Source organism: Felis catus, chromosome E2 (genome assembly GCF_018350175.1).
Source record: "Felis catus isolate Fca126 chromosome E2, F.catus_Fca126_mat1.0, whole genome shotgun sequence".
Classification (NCBI taxonomy): domain Eukaryota; kingdom Metazoa; phylum Chordata; class Mammalia; order Carnivora; family Felidae; genus Felis; species Felis catus.
The window spans coordinates 48,634,660-48,657,651 of NC_058382.1; the positions used below are offsets into that span (position 1 = coordinate 48,634,660).

The 22,992-nt window shown below is 40.2% G+C and overlaps 1 protein-coding gene across 8 annotated transcripts in view; it reads right to left on the reverse strand.

The window, feature by feature from the left end:
• SF3B3 (splicing factor 3b subunit 3) overlaps positions 1 to 22,992 on the reverse strand; it is a 69,507-nt gene that overhangs the window by 32,764 nt on the left and 13,751 nt on the right. For all 8 annotated transcript variants that reach the window (XM_006941723.3, XM_045047240.1, XM_045047235.1 and 5 more), the window contains exons 8-15: positions 21,874 to 21,977; positions 17,025 to 17,190; positions 14,088 to 14,183; positions 10,286 to 10,358; positions 4,631 to 4,782; positions 3,946 to 4,101; positions 2,822 to 2,977; positions 1,909 to 2,052 (exon numbers count right to left, since the gene is read on the reverse strand). In XM_006941723.3, the coding sequence (XP_006941785.1) occupies positions 1,909 to 2,052; positions 2,822 to 2,977; positions 3,946 to 4,101; positions 4,631 to 4,782; positions 10,286 to 10,358; positions 14,088 to 14,183; positions 17,025 to 17,190; positions 21,874 to 21,977 (1,047 nt within the window). The remainder of the gene's footprint in view (positions 1 to 1,908; positions 2,053 to 2,821; positions 2,978 to 3,945; positions 4,102 to 4,630; positions 4,783 to 10,285; positions 10,359 to 14,087; positions 14,184 to 17,024; positions 17,191 to 21,873; positions 21,978 to 22,992) is intronic.

Below are 22,992 nucleotides of genomic sequence, written 5' to 3' on the forward strand. Positions count from 1 at the left end.
GTGGCTCAGTCAGTTAAGAGTCTGACTCTTGATTTCAGTTCAGGACACGATCTCTCGGGTTCAAGAGTTTGAGCCCTGCATCGGGCTCTGGGCTGACAGCTCAGAGCCTGGAGCCTACTTTGGATTCTGTGTCTCCCTTTCTCTCTGTTTGCACTCTCTCTCTCTCTCTCTCTCTCAAAAATAAATATACATCGGGGCACCTGGGTTACTCAGTCGGTTAAGCGTCCCACTTTAGCTCAGGTTATGATCTCACAGTTCATGAGTTCGAGCCCCACATCGGGCTCTGTGCTGATAGTGCAGAGCCTGGAGCCTGCTCAGATTCTGTGCCTCCCTCTCTTTCTGACCCTCCCTCACTCATTCTCTTTCTCTCTCTCTCTCAAAAAATAAACATTAAAAAATTAAACAAACAAACATAGGGGGCATCTGTGGTGACTCGGTTGAGTGTCTAACTTCAGCTCAGGCCATGATCTCACAGCTCGTGAACTCAAACCCTGCATCGGGGTCTCTGCTTTCGGCATACAGCCCACTTCAGATCCTCCATCTCCCTCCTCTCTGCCCCTCCACTGCTTGTGTTCGTTCTCTCTCACATAAACGTTAAAAAAAATTAAACCTTTAAAAAATTCAAAAAATAAAAATATCAGATTTCAAAGACTTTGTTAAAAAAGAGAGAACAAAGTTATCTTAATTTTTATACAGATAACAAATTGAAATGACATTTTAAACAAAAATGTTTAAATAAAACATTACAGTTAACTTCATCTGTTCCTTTTTCGTGGCTACAGGAGTATTTAAGTTACACAGGGCTTATGTTATATTTTTAATGGACAGCATGCTCTAGATCCACCCTCTAGTCTATAGGAATTACAGAGGATAGAACAGTAACATTAAACACACAAGAAAGGACTCTGCCAAATCCAAAAGGCAGAAATTCTTCAAGACAAATGATCTGGTTTCTTTATAAAAAAAAAAAAAAAAAAAAAAAAAAAAAAAGATGTAGGACAATTTTTCTTTAAGTTTTTATTTATTTTGAAAGAGAGAGAGAGAGCGAGAGCAGGGGAGAGGCAGAGAGAGAGGAAGAGAGAGAATCCCAAGCCTGCTTGGGAATCCCAAGCACTGCTGTCAGTGCAGAGCCTGATGCAAGGGTTGAACTCATCAACCAGGAGAACGTGACTTGAGCTGAAATCAAAAGGCACATACTTAACCAACTGAGCCACACAGACACCCCTAGGGTAGGACAGTTATTAAAAGAAACAAAGGGGGAGGCAGCGCCTGAGCAACCCCTCTCCCGTTCACGCTCTCTCTCTTAAAAATAAACAAAACATTAAATAAATAAATAAATAAATAAATAAATAAATAAATAAATACAATACAATACAATACAATACAATACAATAAAAATAAAAGAAACAAAGGGATAGGTCATGCAAATGCAAACTGTGGATAGCTTTATGCAGATCCTAAGTAGAACCAAAGGTAAAAGCATTTTTGGAAAAAACAAAACCAACACAAACCAAGAAACACCAGAACACGAACAAGGTATCAGATATTAAAGAACTGTTAAGTTGTATTCAGCATGATAACAAAATTGAGGTCTAAAAAGAAAACAACCCACACATCTGTTAGAGCTACAGTCTCAAACAGTGAAACTTACGTTTGCAAATAACTTGTAGTGTTAATATAATATAATATAATATAATACAATATAATATAATATAATATAATATAATTTATTTTTTCAGGCCTGACTTGTTCTAATTAGAGAGGAGAGAAGTGGAACACAGACCAGCACCATTCACTTTTCATGAGGTGGTAAAATGAAATCACAGGCACAGCAAATGCTCATATAGAACAAGGAATGCATAAAAGCTAAAGAAGGCCTGACCTCAATGTGAGCCTCAGATCTCTTACCTGTAACCCAATATTCAAGTATAGGAAGCCAATAGAGCCCCTCTCACCCAGCTCATCTTGCTTCTCAGTCCCACCCATTTCCACAATACACAAGGATTCAGGCTGGGCTGGGAGAGCTTGCATGCTCAGAGGCTGCAAACAGTCCTAAGGAGGAAAGAGAAAAGAATAAAACAGGGGAAATGACCAATTTTGGGGAAAAAAATCTAATTCTCAGAATGAAGAAACAACTTTCTTGTGGAGGGGAATCCTATAGTGAGCTTTAAATGGGTTAACACTAGGGGCTCCTGGGTGGCGCAGTCAGTTAAGCGTCCGACTTCAGCCAGGTCACGATCTCGCGGTCCGTGAGTTCGAGCCCTGCGTCAGGCTCTGGGCTGATGGCTCAGAGCCTGGAGCCTGTTTCTGATTCTGTGTCTCCCTCTCTCTCTGCCCCTCCCCCGTTCATGCTCTGTCTCTCTCTGTCCCAAAAATAAATAAACGCTGAAAAAATAATAAAATAAAAATAAATAAATAAATAAATGGGTTAACACTAGTTAAACCAAATCTTAGAATAAGCTCTGGAGAGAACCATGCTTTCCTTTCTGTAAAAGTAGATAATGGTAAAGATAAATAAGTAAAGGCAGCTCTTAAAAGTCATCTAAGGCCCTGGAGCCAAGTCCAAGTCCTTTTCAGCAGTCTTGGGTTTTTTTGTTTCTTTTTCACTACAAATGGGAGACAAGGCTTAAAGCAAAACAACACTTAGTAGTCTGCCATCAGGATCTTCACAAAGACTCCCCAGGTGTGCTGCTATGATAATCAGAAGTGGCAGATGCTGATTTCAGGGTCTAGCCCAGACAACTTCAGAGACGCCCATCAGGAGTAAGCCAGCAGCTCAGTTTCCAATGGGAAGATCCTTGAAGTCAAGGGTGACACTCACTGAGGGGTCCAGGGAGATGATTCTGACAGTATTGTCCACCAGCCCCACAGCAAGGAAGCGAGACCGCTGCTCTCCAGGAGGCACATTGGCCAGACTCATGCACACCACATCGGCTGACATCTCCTTCCGCTCTGTGTACTCATTCAGCTGTCCTGACTACAGAAGTAAGAAAGAGAGGTCACAAACGACTCCCACTTGCCCCTAAACCCTGAGCCTGGGAAAGGACTGTTAAGTTCCTTTTTGCTTCCTCTCACCCTTCTTACTATAATCAATGACGAAGAATTTCTCTACATAAGGCCAGGAGCAAGCAAAACTACTGATGAGACAATCAAAAGACAACACAATGTTTTTGTCTTTAATAAATACAATATGTTACAAATTTTCTAAACCAACCTAGCTCTCAGGAAATAGAAATATAGAAAACTATTCATCTGTTCATGAGAACACTTTGGATAAAAGATAATTCAAATATGAATTCAAATTCAAATACTTAAAGAAATCTCAACCAGAGGTACAGTTAGACTATACAGGTTGACCACATCCAGAAACTTTGCTGAGAGCATAAGTATACCCAATATCCTTCCATACAGAAAAGCAAAAGAAAATTTCTGAAATGGCTTCAGATTGTAAAAATTAAAACCTTTAGCCAATATATGTTGGAAAAGTAGAATGTGAAGGGCAAGAGAATAAAATATTTCATTGCTAAGATGGAACTTCATAACCCTAGTTAGATTTAAAACATGAGGGGCACCTGCATGGCTCAGTTGGTTAAGCATCCAACATTGGCTCAGGTCATGATCTCACGGTTCATGGGTTTGAGCCCCACATCAGGTTCTGTGCTGATAGCTCAGAGACTGAAGCCTGCTTCAGATTCTGCGTCTCCCTCTCTCTCTGCCCCACCCCTGTTCAGGCCCTCTTTCTCAAAAATAAACATTAAAAAAAAAAAAAAAAAAAAAAAAAGAATTGAAACATGAACTTAGCCTCCCTATCCCATCCCCACTGGGCTGGATTTGCTTGTGAACACTTTCCCTCCTCAATTCTCTTTGTGAATACTGAACTACAACTCTCATCTTTACCTCTGGATCCTAACACTAAGTTCCACAATGAATGATAAAATAACATACAGGATCCATCTCAAAATAGACCAGCTCTCCTCCTGTCAGGGCAATCACCACTTGTCGCTGGTTCACAGCACATTTCACAATCGTTTTCTTCCCAGGGGTCTTCCACTCATTGACTCGCTTGTCTGCTCTTATATGCCGAATGCCATCAGGATACACCTACAGTCAGCAACAAGAAGAAGGAAACCGACTTTAGCAATGTGACTCTGTACTCAGCATGACCCTCACCCTTACCAGATGGGTCACTCCTGTCCGAAGTGGCACCACTGCATTGAGGCACCAATCGGGTCAATGACAAAAAGAATCACTAGGCCCCAGACAGGTCAAATTAACCTAAGTTCATGTTTGCAATGTTCACTTCAAAAGAGTTCAAAGTGGGGCGCCTGGGTGGCTCAGTCGGTTAAGCCTCCGACTTCAGCTCAGGTCATGATCTCGCGATCTATGAGTTCGAACCCCACATCGGGCTCTGTGCTGACCGCTCAGAGCCTGGAGCCTGTTTCGGATTCTGTGTCTCCCTCTCTCTCTGACCCTCCCCCATTCATGCTCTGTCTGTCTCAAAAATAAATAAACGTTAAAACAAAAAAAATTAAAAAAAAAAAAAGAGTTAAAAGCTCATTAATGTAAGCATAGCAGTCTACACCACAATGAAAGGATAAAGTAAGGTGAATAACTCTCTGGGAATCCTGACCTGTACCAAGGCATCATCTCCTAACAAGGAGCAGGATAAGGTTGGGGTTGTGCCCAGGAACCCAGAGTCAGTCACTTCTTCCACAGTCTCTCCGATGGATAGTACAAGTGTGGCATTCACGAAAGACACAATGATATAGGCATCAAACTCATCTGCAAAAACGAAAGTAAAGAGGAGTTGGTTAGCTAAGAACTCGTTAGTTACAAAGCCAAATGAGATATACTAAGTTTTCTCTTCAGAAACCTTCCAAGGAACTTCTTCTATGTGTAGTCATCACACAGACTCATGTGGCAAACAGCACAAGATGATCCAAAGGATAATTGAAAATAGTAACACTCTAGAGATACACTTTGCTTCCTCAAAGGCCTGAATACATTGAATGCATATGCCCACCCCTAACACCTCTGAAAATCAATTTTTCTTGAGACATTTGCTGGAAAAAATCCAAGAGGACAAAGCAGGGGAACCAGGCAGGAGGAAATTCTGAAAACTACAATATTTACATATACTGAACTCAGAGCTTATTTATTTGTGCTAAATGCCCATCACAATCCATTCTTAAAGATAATTGTTATAACTAGGAAAGGTCCCCAGCCTCTTCCAAAAACCGAATCTGTGGGAACATAATACCTGATGAATAAAACAGATTACTTAAGCTTCAATGAGACTGTCACCCTCAGGTTTAAAACAGCGGATCCTAGGATATCCCAATTAAAATGAGATAAGAGCATTAACCAGGAAGCATTTTATTGTTTATACTGTCAGCCCTTAACCTTTCTACTCTCATTATTTAAAAATGCAACTATTGGGGCGCCTGGGTGGCTCAGTCAGTTAAGCGCCCGACTTCACCTCAGGTCATGATTGTGGTCCGTGAGTTTGAGCCCCACGTCAGGCTCTGTGCTGACAGCTCAGAGCCTGAAGCCTGTTTCAGATTCTGTGTCTCCCTCTCTCTGACCCTCCCCCATTCATGCTCTGTCTCTCTCCGTCTCAAAAATAAATACATGTTAAAAAAAAAAATTTTTTTTAAATGCAACTATTCAGTGGTCAGGAACAACCCTATTAGGATTTGCTTTTCATTTAACGAAACACAGTTATGAATAAACACAAATGAGTTTCTCCTAGTCAGAGGATCTGAATACAGGCACTCCCAGAAGTTTCTCATACAGATCCCACAGTTAAAGGCCACCTGTTTCCCATATATATTCCATCCTACACATAAAACACCTCTGTGCATCTCCCACACCCAGTACAATGTTTGGCATAAAACTTTTCAAATGATGAATAGAGAAAGGTATGTTATTTTTTAAGGAAGGGTTAAGATTTTTCTATTTTACTTCTCAATTTTCTGTATCAATTCCCCTTTCTGTCTCCCCCTCATACAGAAATCAGGTCAACAGGGGACTGAATGACAAGTAGACAAGGTACTAAATTAGAGTGGCTACCTTACTCATAGAAGTAGCTATAGGACCCTGCGTGCCTGAGCCCTTGTCAGAGCTCAACACCCTAGGGCTGATCCATCCCACACATGACAAGGACACAGTATGGGTTCTGATTGCTCCAAAGGTGGTTCAGGTGAACCAAGATTATTCACTTAGTTCGGCAGAATCAGTGTTCTTTACAGAAAAAGAGACCAACTGAAGATGTATCATTCGTGTAGCCTACAGCAGTATTCTGCCCTATGAGCAGGAGGTAGTCAATTTGGTGGGCTGTAATCAGCATTTTTAAATAGAAATATATAGAAATAAATATATTTTATGAAATTGCTTCACACATGAAATTACTCACACAGTAAGGGTGAGTAAGGTTTTCCAAACTTTTCCTTAATAATACATGTGTGTACTGAGTGGCTGAAAGGCAAGGATCAAAGATCATTCCCAATGGGTATAATCTAACGGCTACACCAGGAATCCAGAATAAGGTTCAAGTTCTAAATCATAAGGAGTAACAACGGACAAGTAGATATGCTAGTTTTAGATTATTTTAGTTACAATTGTCAAGATGTATCAAATGCTTTGGGGACACCTTATAAAATGACTTTGTAAGACCAGGACCATGTAAGTAAAGACATGGTTGCCCCTGAAATGGATGTCTTAACAGTTTACAACAAAACCAAAATCGATCTCCACACAACGCCAAACGTGGAAGCTTTACTCCAGCTGTTCTTGAACTGGAAGTTTCTATTGTGTAAAAATAACAGGAATTACTTAATTTTAATATTACATGAATACTATGTCTTTTCCCACACTCTCATTACTGAAACCTTATATCCTAAAAACTATGCCAGAACAAATTAAAGCCAAACATCAAAGGGCTGTTAACTGGCCAGAATTTCTGGTCTCTCCCTTCAATCAAGGGGAAAGGGAGGAACTTCAGCAAAGAGACCATGCAAATTTTGACTTACATGCAAGAGAATGAAGGGAGAGAGGAAGGAAAGCTGCCTGGGGCTTTATCTTCCCTTTGACCCAAGGCCCCATACTGTTCAGACACAAAAAGAGAGAGATGCTCAGGGGATTTACATACATTTGCTGAGCAATTCAACAAGCAGTAGAGCTTTACATCACAGATTTCCTCAAAATATCCATTACCCTAGGAATACTAGGCACACTGTAACTTCTACCCTTTCCATTCTATATCCAGGAGGACCTATAGCCGGCTAATTGCTCATGTCCTAAGGAAGTTACAGGTTAAAAGTTGGAGTTCAGGGGGCACCTGGGTGGCTTAGTTAAGTAATCAATTCTTGAGTTTGGTTCAGGTCATGACCTCACGGTTTGTGAGATCGAGTCCTGCACTGAGTCTGCGCTGATGGTGTGGAGACTGCTTGGGATTCTCTCTCTCTCTCTCTCTCTCTCTCTCTCTCTCTCTCTCTCTCTCCCCCCCCCCCCCTTTCTCTCTGCTCCTCCCTAGCTCACATGCACAGGCGCGCACACTCTCTCTCTCCCCCTCAAAAACAAACATTTAAAAAAAAATTGGGAGTTCAAAACAAAATCAAGGGAAATGACCAGATACACCCATGTTGCCTTTTTCCAGAAGTTACAAGTTTCACATAAAAGAACATCAATGCCATCATATTAGGGTATGAGAATGCGTCTTTGTCTCACTTAAAGAGGACTTTTATCTGAGCACTGCTGAAGCAGCCCACAGGGGAAGGAAAGCATTCTTCTTTCCTCTGTGTTGGCATCTGAAGCTCAAAACACAGCTCACTCCAAAACTGAGGGACCACAGATGCTGAGTGACCAAAGATGGTTTAAGCTTCCAGCGTCTCATTCTCACTTTACACTCTATTTGGTGCCTGTCTTCCCTCAGCAGTCCTGATTATACTAAAAAAAACACAACAAAACAAAACAAAAATAGGTGGCTTTCTCCAGGGCTTGAGTCAGTACACCTGGAACATATGAATCACCAAAGGAAAGTAACGGAGTTAAGGTTTTCTAGCTACAGGTTCTTTCAGCTTTAGTGAAAGACACATTAGTCGTACTTTCTACTTAGGGAAAAAGTAAGGGAAGCCGATTTCTGCCTCCAACCGTTTAATATATAGGCAGATGGGTGTGCCATCACTACAATGCACATGAACAGCCAATTTCAAAGTTACCCTCTGAGATGCCATCAGGGCGGTCTTAATATTTTGTACAAATCCCTCTCCCTGGGTAAACTAGAAGACCCCATGGTAGACCCTAGCAGTATGTACACACCTGTGGTGATCAGCACCTTCACCAGCCACCTGTGGAAGAGAAAAAAAGGCTTGGTATTGGTAGTGTGCATCACCAAGTACCAGCCAAGGTTAGTAGTTGCCTGAACACTACAGCATGTGTGGACATGTGGGATAGTCACACAACAGTAACTTGGAGTATCTGCAAAGAGAATGAACAGAGAGAACCTGACCTGTTTTTGTGGGTGATCACCCAAATTATAGTTTCTAAAGAGTGAAATGTATCAGGATGTAGTCAATTCCTAAAACTTGATAAGAAAAACATTCAGCTACAAGTTCCATCATGCAACATACTGCTTATCACTAACTCATCAAGCAGTCCAAAAAAGTCTTTTCTGATTCTCCAACATATGCCAATTCCCTCTCCTCTAACCTGTCCTGGCAACATGCTTGTGCGCCTTTCATTACATCAGAACACATAGCAGTTTTGTGTACTTGTCTTCTTGTGTTAGATGGCAAGGGCTCTGAGAGTAGAGATCCAATCCTTTCTTAATTACTAAGTACAAGGTGGACACTTGAAAGACTGCACGATGAGAGTATAAAACTTATCCTAAAGACCAGCAAGACGGACAGACTCCAACCTCAGCGTTAGTCAAAGGAACACTGGACTGGAAGCTCAGAGACCATGCTGTCAGACTATTACCTCAACGCACTATCTTGAAAGAGTCAACTCCTAATTTTTCTGCCTTCATCATAAAAATGAGGGGGAACTTTCCTATATATCTAAAACTACTTTAAAATAAAGTTCAAGTACTAGAAAACAAAACAAGAAAGAGGAATACTAAGTTTTATCTTAAAGGCTTAAAAAATTCAGAGTGTAGGCAATGTTTTCATCAGGAGTTGTAATACCAACCAGCCACCAAGCTAAAGGTGAACATCAATTTGACCAGTTTCTTTACGAAGAAATTATACAAAATGGGAAAATCAAAATCAGTCATCTACTAATTATCTTCTAGCAAAAATAAACCTACTAATTTCCTATTTAGTTTTTCTATCTACTCAACTCAGACTTGGTTCAAACACCCACATGAAAACAAAATCCACCATAATGTGCATTCTACTAATAACACGAGGTTTCCCTCCTACACATTTCCCAACTCCCATAAAATCAAACATCAGAACATCAAAATATCAGGACATCAAAATATCAGGAAGATTTCCAGCTGTTTTCTTGAAAAAGCTTTCTATGCTGGCCAGGGTGATCTCACCAGGCCCACATTCCTGAGGGAACAAGAGGAAGATGAAGTCTAAGAATAGAAATGACCTACACCCACAGAGAATCCAAGGGAAAATGAGAATTAAGTTTCATTCCTCAAATTCAACTGATTCCAGAATATCCTGCTGTCACACTGTTATGCATTTTTACCTAAATTTCAAAATTTTAGGAAAAGGTGACCATTTTTATCCAAGAACTCAGACTCCTCTTTCCTCCATCCACTTTTCCACCCATTCAAAAATTATGATTCCATTCAATCTCAATCTTCAGTTCCCTTAAGCACAATTCCACCCATTGAGCAGGACTAATTGATTAATAAGCTTAACTAAATCTCTTAATACCTAGGACAACACCTTCAACTTCACCATGGTTTCAGCACAACAGGAGAAAACTGCTGAAGAAAACTGAAGAAGCAAAAAACTTTCCCTCACACCACACCTCTTACACAGATGCAACAGGATGAATATGGTCAAAGAACAACACGTATGACAGCTCTACAATACGGGAGTGTAGATGTATTAACAGCCACCCTAATGCACCCCTTACTCATGCATACAAAAAGGTGCAGACATCCTGATTGAGAGAGCCTGAGAAACATGGTGTCAGGCCAGAAAATTTTCTAGTATATTGTTAAATGAAGCAATATAAAAACATTATGAATGCAACCTCCTAAGCCTTCTACTGTCGATGTTACCCAGACCCACATTTTGACTGTTGGGAAAGGGCTACTTACCTTCAATGTGCCGACGCACTGTCCACACAGCATTGGGGTTACCGGGTAACTCAGAGACAGCCATTTCTGACACCTGACAGGGGAGGACACAAACCACAGATCCAATGAGCATAGAAATTAGCTCCCTGCTTACAACTACACTTGATAACAGGATTCTGATACAGCAGTGCTCATACTGCATGCTGGATTAAAAGAATGGAACTGGAGCACCTGACAGGCTCAGCTGGTAGGGCATGTGACTCCTGATCTCGGGGTTTTAAGTTCGAGTTCCATGTTGAGTGTAGAGATTACTTACTAATGAAAAAAAAAAATCTTTAAAAGAATAGAAATATCAGGGGCGCCTGGGTGGCTCAGTCGGTTGAGCACCTGACTTCAGCTCAGGTCATGATCTCACGGTTGGTGAGTTCAAGGCCCACATTGGGCTCTGTGCTGAAAGCTCAGAGCCTGGAGCCTACTTTGGATTCTTTGTCTCCCTCTCTCTCTGCCCCTCCCCCGCTCATGTTCTCTCAAAAATAAACAAACATTAACCAAAAAAAAAAAAAAAAAAAAAAAAAAAAGAATGGAAATATTCTGTCAAAAAAAGGGTCAAGAGCCAAAAAGGTTTGGAAATATTGGAGATCCCCATAACAAACTTTAGCAAAATGGGATGGAATGTTCAGGAGGATAGTTGCTGCAGCAAAAACCATACATTTCCTTTGGGTATGCCATGCCTGCATCCTCCTCAAAAAGAGAGCACGTGGAATGAAACAGCCATCTAAGCCCATTTCTCTTCCTAACCCCCTTAAGGCCAAATCACATCTCTCTTCAAGGACCAATTCAAATGGCACATCCTTTAGGAAAAATCTTCCCTTATCCTCTTGCCTGGCAGTCCACACTCCCTCCTATAAGCTCTCACAGAAAGCCCAATCACCACCTCACAGGTGATCCTATGTGATTTCCTAAATCCTAAAAAGTAATTTCAGGAATTATTCTGTCCTTCCTATTAGATTTTTTACGTTCCATAAGAATAGACTCAAGGTGCGCTTGGGTGGCTCAGTCAGTTGAGCGTCTGACTTCAGCTCAGGTCATGATCTCACAGTCCGTGGGTTCGAGCCCCGCACCAGGCTCTGTGCTGACAGCTCAGAGCCTGGAGCCTGCTTCAGATTCTGTGTCTCCCTCTCTCTCTCTGCCCCTCCCCTGCTCACACTGTGTCTCTGTCTCAAAAATCAATAAAAACATTTTTTTAAAAAATGTGAAGATTAGACTCAAGAAGACTCTGAATATCCTATAAGTTCTCAAACATGAGAGGAAATGAAATACCTGAGATGAAATGATCTAGAGGAGAAAACTAGGTGTATGTTATTATACCTGAACTCTCTGTACTCTATCTAATTTTTCTGTAAATATAAAACCATTCCAAAATAAAAATGTTATTTTTAAAACCACCGAGAAACAATTAGACAGCTTAATATATTACACTGTGTAACCACATTTTATAAAAAGAACTCACATATATCCGTTAAAGGCATTACCTTTTTTTTTTTTACTTTACTGATAAAATAATAGGAATACCTAATCATGGAACAGGAGAACTGTGGAAAACTTCATCAACAATAAAACTTAAATGTTAGGTGTGCGATACTCTATACCAAGTGTAATAGTGACAATGACCCTGCTCAAATGAGACCACAATAAAGCTAAACAACAAAGTTCAACAAATAGGTATACAAGGGGGGCACCTAGGTGGCTCAGTTGGTTAATAGCTTCGGCTCAAGTCATGGTCTCATGGTTTATGAATTTGAGTCCCATGTCAGGCTCTGTGATGACAGCGGAGAGCCTGAAGCCTGCTTCAGATTCTGTGTCTCCCTCTCTCTGCCCCTCCCCCGCTTATACTCGGTCTTTCAAAAATAAACATTAAAAAATTTTTTAAAAATATACAGGAACAAAGCAACGTTCAACAATTTCAAAATATTTTTCTGTATAATCAAGATCTTTTATAGAATTGGAAAAAAATTGGGAGGGGGCAGGGGTGCCTGAGTGGCTCAGTCGGTTGAGGATCCGACTTTAGCTCAGGTTGTGATCTCGCAGTCCATGAGTTCAGGCCCACGTCAGGCTCTGTGCTGGCAGCTCAGAGCCTGGAGCCTGCTTCAGATCCTGTGTCTCCCTCTCTCTCTGCCCCTCCACCAGTCGTGCTCTTTCTCAAAAACTGAATGAAAAAATTTTTTTTAAATTTAAAAAATTGGGAGGGGGCAGAAGACTCAAAAACAATGATTCTTAATTGGGTCCTTTATCTCTTCTACTGTAGACAACACTTTCTGATAATGCACATACACACTTTTGGTGGAGAATGTTAGCTTTCACCAAATGCTAAATGGGATCCAACGAGCAATAACTAAAAACTATTAGTCTAAATTAGATTTGAGTCATTAAAAATTTGGTGGCCTGATATTTTTGGCACAGCCAAAAAAATCTTCAAATTTCTGAAAGAGAAATATATTCTTTTTAAAGTTTATTTATTTTGAGAGAGCGAGAGCACGTGCACACAAGTGGCAGAAAGGCAGAGAGACAGAAAGGGAGGAGAAAAAATCCCAAGCAGGCTCTGCGCTGTCGGCACAGCCCAATCCCACAAACCACGAGACCATGACCTGAGCCAAAACCAAGAGTCAGACACTTAATCCACCCAGGCACCCCTTGAAACACATTAACAGTGTTAATAGGTAACATACTTGTTACTGTATGCCAGAGCTTGAGCTAAGTGCTTCTTTATATGCATTACCTCCCTTAACTCACACAACAATCTTTAAAGCAGGTACTTAACTTCATTTTACAGAAGAGGAAACAAAAGCTTAGTAATAGCTATTAAGTGATAGAGCCAGAATTCAAAACCAAGGTCATCTTAGCTGCGTTCCAATAAAAATTTACAAAATCAGGCAGTGGGCCATTGAGAGCTTATAGCACGCCAACCCTCAACTATGAAGCAAACTGTCATAGGAAGCTTTGTTTTGCTCCTAACAAAACCAAGTTAAAGGAACTTGCTAAAAAGCATGAACCCTAGAATCGCAGGAAGATGCAGCATTTGAAAAGATAATTTTGGGGGCACCTGGGTGGCTCAGCTGGTTAAGCATCCAACTTCAGCTCAGGTCATGATCTCATAGTTTGTGGGTTTAAGCTCACGCCAGACTCTGTCTGCCCAGAGCCTGGAACCTACTTCTGTGTCTCCCTCTCTCTCTGCTCCTCCCCCACATATGTGCATGCAGGCTCTCTCTCTTAAAAATACACAAACATTAAAAAAAAATTAAAAAGAAAGTTCTGAGTGTCTATATCACCTAAAAGATGCAACAATAAAGGATTTATTACATAAATCCTGATCCAACCACTATACTGGAATATTATAGAAACACTAAAAATAATACAACCTAAGAACACATAATAAAGAATAAACTTGGTAAGATACAAAAACGTATACATTGAGGTAAAAAGATATAATTATCTAAAAACAATGAACACAGACCAAGACTAGAAAAAAAATGGAATAAAATGTTCCATGCAGATATCCTCTGTTATGACTAGTGAGCCTGGAACCAGTAAAGATTATTTTCCCCCTTTGATCCTCACTTGCCAATTTTTTAAAATGTGCCTATTGTGCTAACATGTCAAAGAATGGGAAATTTAAACTCTAACTTTTATGGAAATAGGAAAGAAAACATTTTTTCTTTCATAGAAACATTAAATATACCATTGATCTCATTAGAATAAAGTTATAAGCTGCTTTTCCAATGCTTTTCTCCAAACCCTGCAGATGATCTAAAAATACCCATCTTACCTCAAGTCCGTGCCGCAGGACTCTCAGAGATGATCGGGGTCCCCTACCGCAGGCCACATACAGCTGTGGTGTGTCTTCATTGGCCAGATCAGCTATCTGCACAGTGAAAAAGACAAAAAATGTCTACTTGTACTAAGTTTTCACACTGAATTTGATTACTCTCAGGGACAAAATACTTTTTAATTTACTAAACTTACATATTGGCTATTAGCCCTGGGGGAATCAAGGGAAAAAGCCACCACGTTCCAAAAAACAAATCAATTTGCAGCAGCAGCTTTAACTAAGAAAAAAAGGCTTGTACCAATTCTTAAATTAGCAGAGCATTCCTTACTTAGTGAAATGAGTGTTATATAACCTCCAAATGAAATTTACCATTTCCTTTCAGCTAAAAATATAAACTATAATATTATCAGGATCTGTGACTGTCACCAACAAAAATCATACTTATTCATAATGTTAAAATTTATATTCCTCCAATTATCCCACTCATCACTACTTCAAAATTACATCTACTGGGGCGCCTGGGTGGCTCAGTCGGTTAAGCATCCGACTTCGGCTCAGGTCACGATCTCGCGGTGAGTTCTAGGCCCATGTCGGGCTCTGTGAGGACTGCTCAGAGCCTGGAGCCTGTTTCAGATTCTGTGTCTCCTTCTCTCTCTGACCCTTCCCCGTTCATGCTCTGTCTCTGTCTCAAAAATAAATTAAAAAAACATTAAAAAAAATTACATCTACTAAACCTGTTAGACTATATATTATCAAAGTTACTCTATCTACAGATGCTCCTATGATGTAGCTGACCAACTACGGGGTAACTGCATCTGACTGCTCAGCCACCAGATGGGGAAGCCATGTGTTGGTATCCCAGATATCCAGCTGCTTTCCAGTACATTTGTTGGTCAATACACAAAGAGGTCAATCATTTGTACTGTAGTTTTGTCAAACTGGCCAGTTCAAATGAAAATTCTTGTCTAGAAGGCAGTACAGCTTTACTGTAACATGGACAAAGATATGTTGAGAGCATACAGGCTTCACACTGATCTCTCACTGAAATAAATTAACTTACCTATTTCAAATGCACCATCTTGTTATTTAAAGCCTTTTCAAGGAAGCACATATACTACTTCTTCACAACTTAATATTTTGCTCTATTGGCTATCTTATGTTTATTACTATATGCATTTAAAAACAGTACTCAGAGAAGAGATCCATTTGCCTCACCAGACTAGTAAGGATATACATGGCACAAAATACCCATAGCTCTGCTGTAGATACCTGAACTTTCTATAAATTTGATCTTATCTACAAACTATTTACACTATTATTTCCTCAAATTCCAATGAAACAGGGGGAAAAAATCACTCATAATTTAATTAGGATTTCATTTATTATCTATTGCCTCAGGGCTAATCCTTTCTCAAAAAAAAAGAACAAAAGCAGTTAATTTCAGAATAGTTAAGTTTACCAGGAATAGTGACTGAACAGACTTATTTCTCCAGCATACAACGAGCAAACCTCTATTAGAAGTGTGATCAACCTGACAAGGTAGGGTGGCGCCTAATGTTCACTCAAACCCCAGCAATCCAGGACACAAATGCATAACAAAATTCCTGCTACAACAGTGCACCATCAGCAGGGGACAGAGTCCCCATCCTAGGCCACCTTGGGTTCCTCCTTTAAGGATGTATTTTAAGAAGTTCTGTTACTGACTGATCCTAATGTCTCTAGAGATTTTTAAGAAGAAATTGAGTGTTAAAATAAGAGACAGGGGTGCCTGGGTGGCTCAGTCAGTTAAGTGTCCAACTCTTGGTTCCGGCTCAGGTCATGATCTTGTGGTTCGTGGGACTGAGCCCCGCCATCAGGCTCTGCACTGGCAGTGTAGAGCCTGCTTATGATTCTCTCTTTCCCTCTCTCTCTCTGCCCCTCCTCTGCTCAGGCTCTCTCTCTCTCTCAAAATAAATAAATAAACTTACAAAAAAAAAATAATAAGAGTTATTCATAGACTATTAAGTGACAAAAAGTCAATTTCAGAACACTGAAGCATATAAGCCTATTAGGATTAAAAAAACATAACCCAAACAAATACATGCACATGCACTGATACGGGGAAAATGCCTGGAAGCAATCCTAAGAAGTTGTTACCAGCAGCATCCTCAGTGGATAGAAAGTTGAAAATAAGATTAGGGGTAGGAATTTTACCATTCACCTTTTGTATAGCTTGAATTTTTAGATTGAACATGAGTTATATATTTAAAATTAAAAGCCTAAGGATTTATGTAATGGATTTTAGTTCCCCAATATCCACCTTTAAATGCTTCAACTTTACACTCTTGTGATTTCTCAGACATGCTGCTGTGCCTCACTCTTAGACCAGGTCTTAATTTAACTGGAGTTAAAACTTTAAACTCATTTAGGGGTGCCTGCGGTGGCTCAGTCGGTTAAGCATCTAACTCTTGGTTTCTGTTCAGATCATGATTCTGGTTCATAGTTCTGAGTTCCAGCCATGCGTCAAGCTCCACACTGATGGTGCAGAGCTTACTTAGGATTGTCTCCCTCTCTGCCCCTGCCCCACTTGTGCTCTCTCTCAAAATAAATAAAAAACTTAATTAAAAAAAAAAAAACCTTGGGGCGCCTCGGTGGCTAAGTTGGTTAAGCGTCTGACTTCGACTCAGGTCATGATCTCACAGTCCATGAGTTCGAGCCCCACGCCAGGTTCTGTGCTGACAGCACAGAGCCTGGAGCCTGTTTCACATTCTGCGTCTCCCTCTCCCTCTCTCTCTGACCCTCCCCATTCATGCTCTGTCTCTCTCTGTCTTTCAAAAATAAATAAATCTTAAAAATAAAATTAAAAAAAAAAAAAAAAAAAACCTTAAACTCATTCATATTCAGAAACATCTGGCTGGCACTGCTCATTGTGGAAGAGACTGGAAAGATCCACACCTGGCAAAACAAAATGGGAGAGAGGCTGTCCAACTCATCGACCAGCACAAGGTTTTTAAGTGGTCTTGGCTGGAAGAAGAATGTGTCTCCTTCTTCCAGAGGCATGGCAGATGAAAACTCAGGCTCTTCATCATCATCTCCAAGATGTGCAATTTGATATAAGTAACTAGGGAGAAGAAAAGAAGACTTTAGTTAAACACTTTCTAAAGATAGTGTTTGCCATAAATATAATCCTCACAAAGCACTTTACAATTACCTATCAAAATTCTAACATGCATATCGAGTCAGCATCTGTTTGAGTGGGGTCTTCTTTCTTAGAAGAGAATGGGATAGGGGCACCTAGGTGACTCAGGTTGTGATCTCGCTGTTCTTGAGTCTAAGCCCCACGTCAGACTCTATGCTGACAGCTCAGAGCCTGGAGCCTGCTTCAGAGACTCTGTCTCCCTCTCTCTCTGCCCCTCCCCAGCTCACGTTCCATCTCTCTCTCGAAAATAATTAAAAAAAAAAAAATTAAAGGGTGTCTGGGTGGCTCAGTCAGTTAAGCATCCGACTCTTGGTTTCATCTCAGGTCATGATTTCACAGTTCATAAGTTCAAGCCCCGTATTAGGCTCGTGCTGACAGCATGGAACCTGCTTGGGATTCTCTCTCTCCTTCTCTCTGCCCTTCCCCTGCTCACTCTTTCGCTCTTTCTCAAAATAAATAAATAAAATTTTTAAAAACTAAAACAAAAAAGACTAGAATGGTATAAAGAAAATAAAGACTGCTGAATTCAAGAAGTGCCTGGCTGGCTCAGATGGTAGAGCATGCAACTCTTAATCTTAAAGCTGTGAGTTCAAGCCCCATGTTGGGTGTAAAACTTACTTAAAAAAATATATACCATCATATGCTGAGTATGCACTTAGCTTTTGGGAAGAAACTCAATTTAAAAAAGAAACCAAATTATTGGTCATGTTTAATATACCAGGACCTTCAATACAGAGCACTTTAAATTTTTTTTTTTTTCAACATTTATTTATTTTTGGGACAGAGAGAGACAGAGCATGAACGGGGGAGGGGCAGAGAGAGAGGGAGACACAGAATCGGAAACAGGCTCCAGGCTCTGAGCCATCAGCCCAGAGCCTGACGCGGGGCTCGAACTCACGGACCGCGAGATCGTGACCTGGCTGAAGTCGGACGCTTAACCGACTGCGCCACCCAGGCGCCCCAAGAGCACTTTAAACAATATCAAGGGAGGGGCACCTGGGTGGCTCAGTCGATTGAGCGTCCGACTTCGGCTCAGGACCTCGTGGTTTGTGAGTTCGAGCCCCACGTCGGGATCTGTGCTGACAGCTCAAGAGCCTGGAGCCCGCTTCGAATTCTGTGTCACCCTCTCTCTATCTGCCCCTCCCCTGCTCATGCTGTCTCTCTCTCTCCCAAAAATAAACAAATGTTAAAAAAAAAAAAAAAAAAAAAAAACAGTTATCAAGTGTAGCTTTTTAGAAGATAAAATGACTAAATCAGCATCTGAAATATATAAGGTACTTAAGAAATGTTCAAATAAACCTCAGCATTTAAAACACTTTTGGTAAACACATCAGATTCTACACTAAATTAAAAAAAAACCAAACAGGGTTATTATCCTTGAACAATCTACAAAAGCACAGTGAATATAAGATAAACATATAAAAGTTAATATAAATTCCTTCCTCAAGCAAGATGTGTATACACAGATAATGAAAGCCACTTGTCAAAGATACCTTCAGTGCCTAGTAATTAACAGGTAACCAGAAGGATGGGCTCACTACCTCCATCACAGGAAAAGGCTGCTTTGGCCAAATCTTGGCAAAGCAGCTTCTGTAACTATGGTGTTGTGCTTTAGAGCAGGAACTCTGGAATCAGATCATCTGGGACTTAGGTATGTGATCAATTTCTTTCACAAATTCACAAATTTGACAAATTCTGTGACCCAGTTCCCCAAAGTATAAATGGGATAATGGCACGGTCTCACTGGAAAAGTTATGTACTCTATTAACATTTACAAAGTGCTTATTTAGAACACAGTAAATACTGTTTGATAAATAGGTTGCTTTATGATTAATACCCATAGCACATGTTTCTGATACCCCAAATCAGCATTTTTTGAGTGTTGCAGACTTCAGCTCCAGCAGCAATGGATAATTTCTCACAAGCTCAAATGCATCTCACTCTAACAAGCATCTACTTGTACACTGCCATCTTTCCACTCTCTGCCCCAAGAGGTGACTGAATTTCAAACCCGAAGAGAAAAATGGTATTGCTGTTAACCTTCAGGTGAGCAATTCTCAGAGGCATTCTGCTGGTCTGATGGGAGCAGGTCTTGATGGGAGCAAGTTCCTACTGCCCACAACAGGAATCTCAATAACACACTCTCATGTAGGCTTTTCCTCTTTCCCCCTCTCTCTCTCCACTGATCCCTTAACTCCTGTTTCCTGCAACTGCTCCCCAATAATCTACCTGCACCCATGTCTTTGTCTAAGGCTCTGCTTGCAGAACTCAAACCAAGACATTAAGAAAAACAATTTAGAACAGTGCCTGATATATACAGACAAGTGCTGGATAAATTTTAACTACCATTCTTCAGAATAAAAGGAATCACTGTATTATTCCTAAATCTTTTTTTTTTAATGTTTATTTTTGAGAGAGACAGAGAGAGAGCAAGCGGGGGAGGAACACAGAGGGATACACAGAATCCAAAGCAGGATCCAGGCTCTGAGCTTTTGGCACAGAGGCGGACATGGGGGGCAGGGGGGGCAAACTCATGACCCATGAGATCTTGACCTGAGCAAAAGTTGGGCTTAACCAACTGAGCCATCCAGGAGCCTCCCTAAATCCAATTAATAGACAATCAGGATATATAACCTTAGCAAAAACACTATCTGCATAAGGTAATGGGGCAAGAAAATAATACCTTCTGCATCCAACTATTATTTCCATCCACAATCTTATCAAGACAAATTACTATCTAAGTTTTTAATGTTTGCCAATCTGCTAGGTGAGAAAAAGACTTCAAATATGATTGGCGTTCCTTCAATTACAAATGAGTTTGAAATCTTCCTACATATTATACTTCTAGACCACGCGTATTTTTTTTTTACTGTAAAGGCATGTTCAAATCCTGTGCCCATTTTCTACTGACCGAACTACTAGTCTTCTTCTCAGGGATTTTCAAGAGCTTATGAACTGTCATGCAGTAAGAAAAAATAAATAAATAAAAAGGTCTGTCATATACACTGTTGGTGGGAATGTAAACTGATGTCACCTTTGTGAGGACAATTTAGCATTATCAAAATTTCATCCCACACTTACGAATTTAAACTATGGTTGCATTCAGCTAACACACAAAGATACAACTACACTGTTCACTACAGCACTATTTATGATAGCAAAAGTACAAACCTAAATACCAATACGGGGCATGGCCTTAAAATATGCAGCCACTAAAAATGTTTTCCATGTGCCAATTGCAATGTATAGGCCTTGCTCAATCCTAGTGTATACAATTCAACTTTTAAAATATTGAGGCATGGGGGGCACCTGGGGTGGCTCACTTGGTTAAGTGTCTGACTCTTGATTCAGGCTCAGGTCATAATCTCACAGCTCGTGATTTCAAGCCCTGCTTCGGACTCTGTGCTAACAGTGCTGAGCCAGCTTGGTATTCTCTCTCTCTCTCTCTCTCTCTCTCTCTCTCTCTCTGTCTCTCTCTCTCTCTCTCTACCCCCCCCCCCCGCACTCATGCTCCTTCTCTCTCAAAATAAATAAACATTAAAAAAATACTAAAAAATATTGAGACAATGAAGAAATTTAAATACTGGCTAGCTATTTGATTATATCAAGGAATTACTATCATTCTGGAAAAGTGGGATTTAAGTGGATGAAAATACACCAAACAGGCTAAATATGAAAAGTGAGACAAAAGGTATAAACAAGGAAAGTGAGTTAATCAACAGCTGGAATAAAGTCCGTGAGTATAAGAAGCATGTCTAAGAAAGGAAGAACAGTCAGAGACAAGGCTGAAAAGGCACAGAATCCTAGAATCCTAGACACACCTTCATTTTAATTACAAGCAAATAGCATCAGGTAAGTGGTTTGCACTGATGCTGTGAGCAGATACTGGCAAAACCATGGTATCTTATCTTGTGTAAGTAATTTGGAGACTTAGATACTGACTGGCTTTAAATTCAAGGCTAGAGCTCAGACTTTATCCACTTGGCAATAAAAAGTCATCAAACATTATAACACAGGAATAAGGGAAAGGATTTCATCAGGGTTATGTCTTAGCTGCTTAATAAGATGACTGTAAAGGCTGAAGTTTTACAGGAAAGACAATAAAATGTAGTAAGTAAACTAGTGAACTAGTTTAGACTATAAACCACAAAAATTGAGATTTTACACTCAAGTGGCTACAACTGGTCCATTAGTCATTAACAGAAAACCGAGGCTGGGAAGGTCACTGATGTGGCTGAGCAGCTGTGGGTAATGATGAGCTTCAACTTTAGATTTGTACAAGTGAAGTACTGGTGGGACATGTTAAGTTAGTTCCATAAATATTCAGTGAAATGTCCAGCAAAAAGCTCAGAAAAGATCACTTCTGAAGCTATTTTTGCAGCTACCAACAGGTACTGCTTAAAGGAAGCAACTGAAGTGGGGAAAATAACCAAAATAATAATAATAAATTAAAATTAAAATTAAAAAAGAACATAAAGGGGGAAAAGGAAGGCAAAACTTTTGAAGAAAGTTTTGTAGAAAGCTCTGTGCCCTTGAAGCCACATCTCCCTCCTCCCAACTTTTATAGTAACCAGGATAAACTAGGGTAATAAAAAGATTACTCACTGATTTCCAAATTCTGATGCTACAAAAAGGAAGCCTGTTTTAAGCACACACATGGCAGCAGCAACAGGCACAGTATCAAAATACTTGAGCCGAATCTCAGTAACCTGGAATGGAAAAAAAAAGAGATTCTACTGTGTAGGCAAGTGAAGCTAGGCCACAGAAGGTAGCCCAGTATTGTAAGATAGCATAAGCAGAGTAGCAAGTAAAATATCATACTTAGTATCTAAACCAGGGGTTAGCAAACTAAGGCCCAGGACCAGCCATGCCTATTTACACACTTCCTATGAATGCTTCTGTGCCACAATGGCAGGGTTGAGTTGTTGAGACAGAGACTGCGTGGCCCATATAAGCTGATGATGTTTACTACTGGGCCTCCACAACAAAATATGCCAATTCCTGAGCTAAACATATATAAAAAACTGCACAGCTGTTCACAGAACTCTGCCATAAGATAAAAACAGTAACAGTTCATGTGTATTACCAATTTTCAGGAGACAGGGAGAGCTTTCTCATTACTCACTAGAAGTGGCATTACTTGATCTCATATTATTTATATGAGATTACGAGACCAGGTATCTGTTAACTAGAGGAGAAAACCTACATTCATATACCCAATCCAAATTTAAAAAGCTTTGATACCTTACACGACCACTTTTTAAGTCATTTTGTTTCCATTTTATTAACGTGTAAAGTATTATTTGTCCTATCTCAAAGTAGTATTAAGGAACAAATGGTTCATAAAAACACTGTGTAAACCTTAAATGTACACAGAAATATCAATTTTTCAGGGGCACCTGCCTGGCTCAGTCAGTTAAGTATCTGACTCTTCATTTTGACTCAGGTGGTAATGTCAGTTTGTGCATTCAAGCCCTGCATCAGGCTCTGCGCTGGCAGAGGCTGCTTAGGATTTTCTCTCTCCCTCTCTACCCCTTCCCCTCTATAAAAATAAATAAACCTAAAAAAAATTTTCTTTAAATATCACTTTTTGAAATAAGGTTATTTAAATATATTAAAATCAGTGTAGCAAGGGGCACCTAGATGGTTCCATTGGTTAAGCATCCAACTTCGGCTCAGGTCATGATCTCACGGTTCAGGGGTTCGAGTCCTGTGTTGGGCTCT